General features: G+C 31.9%; 1 protein-coding gene across 1 annotated transcript; it reads right to left on the bottom strand.

Annotated features, from left to right (window-relative positions):
* Positions 1 to 1070: 1070 nt before the first annotated feature.
* LOC112517851 (xyloglucan endotransglucosylase/hydrolase protein 2-like) lies at positions 1071 to 5491 on the bottom strand. Its single transcript, XM_025125221.1, has 4 exons — positions 5332 to 5491; positions 2145 to 2245; positions 1659 to 1852; positions 1071 to 1458 (listed from the first exon to the last, which is right to left on the bottom strand). The coding sequence occupies exons 1-4, from the start codon at positions 5489 to 5491 to the stop codon at positions 1071 to 1073; spliced, it is 843 nt and encodes a 280-aa protein (XP_024980989.1).
* Between the last annotated feature and the right edge of the window lie 4509 nt (positions 5492 to 10000).

Here is a 10000-nt window from a genome sequence, read left to right as displayed (position 1 = left end):
GGTACTTGTAACCGGTCCCAGGCTAGGCCCAAACTGGTCCAATATTATAAAAACATTTTTTTTTATTTTGATGCATTTTAAAAAATACTTTAATGTTATTCTAATACACTTTAAAGTATCTAATTAGGTCAATCAAATACGATTTATTGTAGTTTTATAATTGGTTTTCAATCAAATACAATTAAAAAATATGTTTTATTGTAAATGTGTAATTTGATTTTCAATCAAATACATTTAGAAAGCTATAAATACATTTAAAATACATATAAAAATACTTTTTTTTTTTGAAAAAAAAATCAGGCAGGGCCTTGTTTTTGGATGAAAACCATAACCAGTCCTTAACCGACGGTCCCAAACCGATCCCGGACTGGGCCGGGCCCATTTGGCCATCTCTAAATACAAATGCAGTCATTTTGCAATGGTTGTTATTTTGATAAATACGACTTGTGTTGTACGTTATATGATACTAAATCTTTTCACGTAGCTATTAAATCAACAATTTAAGATTAAGGTTTAATTAAGTTTATTTTTTTTTAGAAAAAAACGACTTTAACTTTTTATAACTTAGCAAAATTAAATTGAAGGGTAAAATGGTCATTTTACCCAATATGTAGTATAAATGACATCGGTATCTTTTGAAGGTTTTACATTTCAGTGGATGATATCCAAACAGGATTGGAAATGATAACCGAAAGATATATGAGGTCGGGGATCCTTATCTCTTATATATTTGTCACCTCATCTTTAGACGATAATTTTTTTTCTCAATTATTCTAGAAAATTTCAAAATACTACTCAGTATTATATCGACTCTTAGGAAATGAAGTACAATACAAAGGTCTTAAAGTTTATTGCTAGAGTCGAAGATGACCGTTAAAATGTATTATCTAACCCATATTACTAATGAAATTACCAAACTACCCCTTATCCAAGGTAATCTAGAGTGTGGCAGGGTAAGTATCCATGTCAAGTCACATTACTAATGAAATTACCAAATTACCGGTCATCCAATATACTATTGGTAGATAAGCACAATAGTCACGTTATTGATGAAAATACTAAATTACCCCTCACCTAATACACTCTGGGGGAGGGGTAGGGTATCTTCTTCTATCAGCACAGTAGTCATAAGTCATATACTTTTTTCTCACATTCTCGTAAGCTTTGAGTTGATTTGGGTTTAAGTGGTTGTATTTTTTGCCGTTCCACCAGTACTTTGTGGAATGACATTCCTTATTAGGGTTAGTGGGTATCGAAGGGCACCCGTCAATGTTGAAATCTCGAAAATGGGCTTGAAATGGCACATTAGAATAATTAGCCTTGGATCGCCCTCCATCTGTGGCCCAATCAGATCCATCCCATAAGCTTACCATCACTTGCATGGTCTGTGTAGGGTACCCGACACCTTTCTTTATGTTGTTCTTGAATACCCTTATGGGTATGTCATCTACAAAAAACCTGAAAAAATAATAATTAATGTTAGGTGTAATTTAATCTGAACTGAATTAAACGTATACCTGGAGTTTTATCTAAAAGAAGAATCTAGAAGAGGTATGATGTATGCAGAGCTGTAAACCATACATTTACCATTTGCCACTAAGGGTAGATGGACCGTATCTATATAGGGTTTTTTTTAAATAAGAGAAATAAGTGCGTACACAATTTGGTGTCGGTTCCATAAGAGTTTGTAGTAGTGGAAATCTGAAACGGGATCAAACCAAAGATCGGTTTTTTGCTCTCTACCACCAACGCCATTTAAGAATATGTTTGTTTGTAAAGCGATTGGTTTGCCCAGTCTATTGCCCAAGAACTCGAAATCTAACTCATCGTGTACGTTCGCATTTGAATACAACTGCATCAAATGTTACATAAAGTTAACAAAAAGAACATAGTTTAGATCCTATAATCAAGTTTATTGTTAGAACTTATTGGTTAAAAAAACGGTTCCATAAATCCTGATTGTAAAAGATCATTTTCGTTCTCAGATTGGGTCTTATGGCAAACCAGTTGCCATCTGATCCACCTATCAAATATTAATTTTACTAAACCTTATTACGTTTGTGCTGGTTTTTTTTATAATGGTTTATAGAAAAAATAAATATAAAAATAACTATTAACAAACATGTTTAGAGTATTTTGGATACATAAAAAGCAGTCACAACTCCAGCAGAATCCTTGTCGGGTAACTTAATCCTCATTTGAAAGTATCCAGATCCAAAATATTCTTTTGACTGGAATCCGGCACCTATAAATGTATTAACAAGTACATGTTATATATATATATATATATATATATATATAGAGAGAGAGAGAGAGAGAGAGAGAATATAGAGTAATATATATTTGTTTCATAATGTGTTTGCTTGACATGTACTCGGTTCACAGTGTCAACATTTTTTACGTGTTTGTAAAACAAAAAATACACATAAAAGAATTTAACACTATGAACCGAATACATATGAAACAAACACATCGTGAAACAAATATATGTTAATCAATACATTAAATATTATATTTAGACGGGAAAAAGATCATGTGAACAAAACCTTAAGGTAGAAGTTCTTACGAATCTCATAAATTTTAGAGTTCTTAAATGATTAAGCTCATATATATATATATACACACACACACAATTATATATACAGGATTGGGTTCTAGTGAGAAGAGTTAAAGTAAGAAACGTAATAAGGGATCTCCACCGTTGAATGCACATTAGGATGAGATGCACTAAGATCAGATGCACCAAATTAATCCTTGTACCAAGCGCAATTCATGGTGGGTTTGAGATTAAAGGTGATCCCTTCTTACGCTTCTCACTATAACTTCCTTTCTCACATGATCCTTCACCTATATATATATATATATATATATATATATATAGAGAGAGAGAGAGAGAGATGAGTGATCATATGAAAACCGTCTTCATTTGTGTAAACCGTGCAAACTACCTTCATCTGTCGATTTCATTGTTTAATCTTAGAAAAAAAATTCATGAAATTGTTTAATCTTGTGAAATTGTTTCATATAATACTTTTTTTGATGAAGTTGTTTCATATGTGGTTGTGAAATTGTTTCATATAATACTTAATGAAACTGTTTCATGTATTTCGTTAACATTAATGAAATTGTTTCATGTATTTCTCTAAAATTAAAATAATGAAGATGATAATATCTATNCTGGAGCTGGCTCTGACATTCTTCGGAGATGTCTGTCTTTTCTTTAGCATGTTTCTCTCTTTCCAACACAATAAGCTGCTCAAAATCCGAGATTTGCTTTAGAAGCTTCTTGGCGTTCAGCTCGAGAGAGTTAATCTTCTTCTCGTAAGAGTCTCGTTCAGCTCCAAACTTTCTTTCAACTTCAATTATCCTCTTCTTTTCTATTTCCATCTCTTGCCTTTCATCACTTAAAATCTTTTCAACTTGTGAAACCTTTTCCTTTTCTAATGGCAATAATCTCCTTAACTCATTCAGCTCATTCTCAGTCTTGTGGAACTTGTCAGTTAAATCCTTTACATCTGAATTGCTTCTTGGACACTGGAATTACTGTATTGAATCTTTTCGACACCAACGCAGCTGCTAGTTGCTGTTTTAAACTGTACTGCTGTAAAGCTGCTGTGAAATTGCTCCTACTGTTCCGGTTACGTCTGCTACATGCTTTGAAGTTGCTGCTGTTCATAGCCTGCAGTTCACTGTTGCTGCTGCTGTTGTGTAGAAGAATTCATATCACAACCCTTCTCTTCTGCTCCTTTTCCTGTGACACTTGAGTCCTGCTGCTAAAATAGTTGTTTCAAAATGTAGTTTGCAGGACCTTGATGGGAATCTTGACTGCGCAGTTCTATGCGGGAATCAGAAGTGGAGCTGCTTGCAACAGTTGTTACTGGATGAATCTCATCCGCGTTCCCATGTGTCGCTTCCATGTCTTTTGGTATTAAATGAAAAGATGGATCACTTGACGTGCTAGAAGACATAATAGGAATCTGAACTTCATTACTTTGATGTCTGTTAAATTCTTGAAGAACTCGAGCAAGAACAAAACAATTTTATTAAACCAGATCGAATCAAGAAATGATGTACATTCAATTTGGATCAAAAACAGAAAATGATAGGAATCTGGGTAAATGAAATCAAGCGGATTAGAAGTCCGCTCAAACCTCTTAGATGTACAATAAGTCCTAAACCGCTCAATACTAAAGCTTAAACCGGTCAAGTCCGCTCAATGTTAAACCTAAACCGCTCAAAATTAAAAACCTAGACTTACCTGATTTGAGATAATACCGCTCAATATATCAAGGCAATAGTTGATAGGTTTACCCCTCCGCTCGATGCAGACTCTTCTCCGCTCATCTCCGCTCAAGTTACTCACGGTTTAGACGAACACCGCTTGAATGGGCGGTTTACTTGAACACTGCTTGATCTGATTTCTTCAATATGATGGGCATACAATGAAGAAGATGAACAAAAATGAAGGAAATGGGCCTTGAAGATGGGCTTTAAACATTGGGCGGTTTAACAATTTTAAAAACAAATACAAACTAAAAATTCAGATTAAAACTAATAAAAACACAAAAACTAAATGAAAATTAAAAAAAATGGATCAAAACACTGATTTACGAAAAAAAAATTCAAGAACACGAAAAAATTTAAAACCTAAAAACTCAATTAAATCTTGATTAAAATTGATCAAATCGTAAAAATTTGTGAATAACAAATATTCACAATTCAATTTCGAACATATTGATCATGTTTTTAACATCAAAACACAAGATTTTATTGAGAAAATCGGATCAAAAACGAAGAAAAACTCAAGAACACGAAGAACACAAAAATTCAAAAAAAAATCCATAAAAAATTCACTTATCTTCATACTCTTCCTCTGATTTCTTGCATTCCAGCTCTGATACCAATTGTGTGTCCACAATCACTGATCAATCTTCATAATCTTCATAATCAATCATGGCAGATTCAAGATAATCATCTAAGAACACTATGAACTCATATGAATATTGAGAGGAAAAGTCAATCCTCTCAATTCAGTCAAACCTTCTATTATCAATGTATGTTACAATTAGCTCTCCTCACCTAATTACAAAGATTAAACCATATTTATATGGTCAACCTAACTAACAAAGTCAAAGTCAAACTAGTCTAAGAAAGTCAAACACGCTGACTTTACAATTATAGACTAAAACTAATCTTTCAAGACAAATACAATTAATACTGATTTCTCAGTCCTAACAAAAAATAATAAAACTATCAAATTTAAACAAAAAAAAGAAAGAAAAGCGTTGATTATCCCTTCAAAGAAACGTATAATTTATAAGAAAAAATAACCTGAGGAGCGATCCAACGACAACTGTACTTCCCTTCCTTGATTAAGAAACAAAACATGTTGGTTTCCCAAAGTTACAGTATAATTTTCGTTAAAACCTGTATTTCTTAACGCATTATTAAACAAGAAAAATATTTTAAAGGAAATCAACGCTATTACCATTATAACCCATGGATGGAAATCCATTTGACTAACACAAATAAACCCTAATATCAATGGAATTATATATATATATATATATATATATATATTTGTATGTATGTATGTATGTATGTATAGGTCGTATAATTAAGTGCATATTATTTATACATTTCCTTCAAGATATTTGGTTTTGATTTCTCCCCATGCCCATAATAAGATTACATCATGAAGGCTAATTTGGGAATTTACCTTATAAATCCTATTTCTATATTCTCTTATTTTAAATATGAAATTGTATGCTACTTTTTGTTTAAAATTTGGTATTAATAGGAAAATTCATATCAAATATTTATAATTGCCAAAAATATCCTTGTGAAGTCATGTCCTTTAAAAAAATTATTCTTTTATGTTAAAGAAAAAACTAATTATTTGTTAATCATGAGAATTAAAATTAAATTGATGACACTTATTTGAAATTAGACATGGTCAAAAATTGGTCTCGGGTCAGGCCTAAATAAGTTCTGGGCTGAAACAGTAACAATCCGGAATGAGACCAGTGTAAAAAATACCAAGATCTGGTTAAGGGTACTTGTAACCGGTCCCGTACCGAGTTCAAACCGGTCCTATGTTAAAAGAAGATTTCCTTTTATATTTAAAAAAATTGATAAAATTTTAAAAATACTTTAATGTTATTCTAATACGTTTTAAAATATCTAATTATGTCAATCAAATACACTTAAAAAATATGTTTTATTGTAGTTTTATAATTAGTTTTCAATCAAATACACTTAAAAAATACGTTTTATTATAGTTTTATATTTTGTTTTCAATCAAATACACTAAAAAAATATGTTTTATTGTAAATTTGTAATTTGATTTTCAATCAAATACACTTAGAAAGCTAGAAATACATTTAAAAATACATTAAAAAAAATACTTTTTTTGAAGAAAAAAAAATCAGGACGTTCCGGGCTGGGCTTTCTTTTTGGATGAAAACCATAACCGGTTCTTAACCGTCGGTCCCAAACCAGTCATAATCGGTCCCAAGCCAGGCCGATCCTAAGTCGGTCCTGGTCCTCCGCCAATCACAAGCCGGGCCGGGGCCATTTGACCATCTCTATTTGAGATTGATTCATTTATTTTGGTTTCACATTTATAGGGCTACTTTAGGAAATTCACAAACAAGGGTCGGACCTAGAATTTTAAGCTGAAATAAAGGTCCGTAAATTCATCCAATGTGTTTTCAGCCAAATTCCATTGTTTCAAGAAATCTTGTAAGTTTTTATTTGGTTTCGAGGGATTTTTTTTTAAAGTTTTTTGATTGATTTCGAGAAGGGGCTTTTTCGGTTTTTTGATTGATGTTTTTTACATTTTCTAATATCTAAAGCACCCCTCAAAGTTTAATGAATGTCCGTTCATAAAAAAAAGTACTTGTAAAAATCGATTAAACAAATACACGAAGACATTTTAAATCATTTGGTAATTTAAAAAATACCGATAGAAAGCAATATTTCTCAAGATCACGAACATGCCCTTATCTTTTTAGTTACTTCATGGGAATGTCAATAATTATCTCATAGATACTGTTAGGGGTGTTTATCAGTTGAAAACCAACGAATTTAGGTGGATCTGATTTGATTCAATCATTCATTGAATGTTGGATTTTTTTTGTTATCTGATTCAGTCCGATCCAATAAAATGGATGATCGGACTGGATCGGTTTCTTCCATTGGATGTTAATATTGGTTATCCACGGGATCAAATTGGATTCGTCCAAATGTTGATCCATTTTCAACCAATTATTCATATATTTTTATTAAGTTATTAAGAAACAATATCATAAAATGTTAATAATTATATATAGTTATTAATTAATTATTAGTCTGATGATAATTGGACGGGAAATTAGAGGGTCATTGGACTGGATCGATTCGGTTTTATTTGATGTTGGACTACCATCAAATAACTGATCGATCCAATTTGGATGTTGAATCTTTGGATCTGATCTAATCCAATCATGATCGGTCAGTTATAATTGGATTGGATGATTTTATGCACAAACGTACATATTGTATGTTATGTTGTAAGTCCATATAAGCTCTTATCCATCTATCACAACTTTGCAGTTGACAAGTAAACAACCATATCAACATGTTTTTTTTTAGTATATAATATTTATATACCGTAAATGCAACAAATAAACTCAAACATCCTACTCATTTTTGGTGAGGTTTGAACCTCTGACCTCTTAGGAGGTCAAAGGCTACAATACCGATATGCCAAAGATCATTTGGTACTATATCAACATGTTGTTGATTTAAGTGGCGTGCGTTTTTTAAGAGGTGATGAAGTCTGAAATCTTATTTCACTTTTGATTTATAAGAGGTGGTGCTGAAGTCTAAAATATGAATCAATAAGACTGTTTGTTTTTGTAAATTGATAAACGTCTGAATTTTGTTTAAATTGTCTATCTTACCCATTAAAAAATTATAGTGTTGAAGTTATAAATAAATTTATACAATTTCACATATTTATTCATCATCATTACAAAATTTACATCTAAATCATATAATTTGCATTCATTTAAACGAGAGCATGTCATGAACAGTATTTAGCACATTTAAACCATATTAAAATACATCAATTGTGAGATGTGAGGATTGATTGGGTAAGGATCGATTGAGAAATATCGTTGTTGAGGGTTTGAAGAACAATAAGAAGCAAATAAGAGGTTGGTTTACCTCTTACCATATAAGATGACAATATGACATAAATGCCTCTGAAAAATTGAAAAAAACAAACAGTCTGAATGACCTTATCTCTTAATGAATCAGACATAAGAGACTAATAAGAGCTTTTTTATAATAAAAAAAAAACAAACAAACAAGGCCTTAGTTTGTCTAGTTATTATTATGTTAAATATATGAATATAACTTCAACAAATCAGTATAATTTATACACTTGTAGTAGAAATTCGTGATATTATGATGTCTTTACGTAATTTGTCATCAGTCAAATATGATTATTGAACATCTGAAGTGGTTTCGCAAGTTGTGGAAGGATAAATTTTTTTGCCCCCTTGTTATCTTGATTGTTTAAAATCTTGAATTTGTTTAGCATTCACATTACAGATCAGTTACGGAATTTGACAGTTTGGTACAACAAGTATATATACAAACCAATAACTGAATAAAAGTACCCACTCGTTTAATTTTAATCTTATATTTCTATATTTGTGGTGCAACTATCAGCCATATTATTGATTTATCAATCCTAAATATACCAAATTGTATGTAATTGTTTCATAAAATATTATATGATATAAACTGATGTACCCTTACTAAGAATACACAATGATTACATGATTCAATGTCAATAAAAATGTACTGATATTTATTCAATACTGAGTGTTTAAGAAATATTACGTGAACGAGAAAATAAGAGAAGTATAACACGATACAAAGTAGTTGTGGATAGGGTTGTGACGTCAAAATGTCTTTTTGAGTTCAACATGTCATTTGTAGCGGCTTTTTGTAACGGTTTTAAACGTCCACTGTAATAACCGACCGAACCTCGTTCATAACAAGATTTTTTCTTCTATATTTATAAAAATATGTTCTGTAAGAGTAGAGATGACGATCAAAAGGATATGGGGTCAGGATTTGTTATATATTACTTGTCCCATGACTTATATTTGTTATCAGTATCTTGTTTGGTTTGTTTATCTTGTAACTCATATACATCACATACTGATTACATCACCCAATATCCTACTTGATCTGGTTTGCATTTGATCTGATTTCCAATGGTCGAAAACCCAATTAAACAAACAAATAAACGACCATGAATTCCCCCGTTAAGAAACTGAACTTGTTTTCGTGTAACATTTGAAAGAAAAACGATTGAAAACGCAAGTATCACTTTATTGGAGTGTAAAGCTCGTATCTAAATGAAATTAAGAGACAAAACAAGGATAAACATGTGAAATATGACAAGTATGAAGGGGCCGGAGATCTCGTGGCATTTTTCTGAAAGTTCAGAAGGTGTACATATGTGTATTAATAAAAGAGTTCCAACCACAACGGTGGTACCCGATTGGTTTGAGTTTTGACTCCAAAGGTCAAAAGTGCATGGATATCCCAAGTCGAATCCAAGAAGAAATAAAAATCCCCTTGTAGTCACGGAAGTTCAAATGTGGTGACTCCGGGCTACCTGTAGTGTAACACCCCCGTCCCGCGTGGTCAAAGACAGGTGATGTCACAATTGGAATAAAACCAGCATGCTATATAAAACAGAGCGGCTAATTAAAATTTACCAAAAGATAATTACATAACCACAAACGGAGATAACGTATCTCAAAATACGGTCCCAAAATACAGCATGTCTACATTAGTCATCAAAAGTTTAACAAAAATGTGACTTAATGAGTTATCTTCAATATTGTCATCTCCGTAACTCTCATCCCAAAATCCCTGCTAAGTCATGTACCTGCCGAGGACAAGAAAATCTCGGCTGAGCTTAATGCTCAGT

This window comes from Cynara cardunculus (assembly GCF_001531365.2).
Source record: "Cynara cardunculus var. scolymus isolate 2C chromosome LG 9, CcrdV1, whole genome shotgun sequence".
NCBI classification, from domain to species: Eukaryota; Viridiplantae; Streptophyta; class Magnoliopsida; order Asterales; family Asteraceae; genus Cynara; species Cynara cardunculus.
The sequence above is the reverse complement of the archived record's forward strand: the minus strand, read 5'-3'. Positions and strand labels throughout refer to the sequence as shown.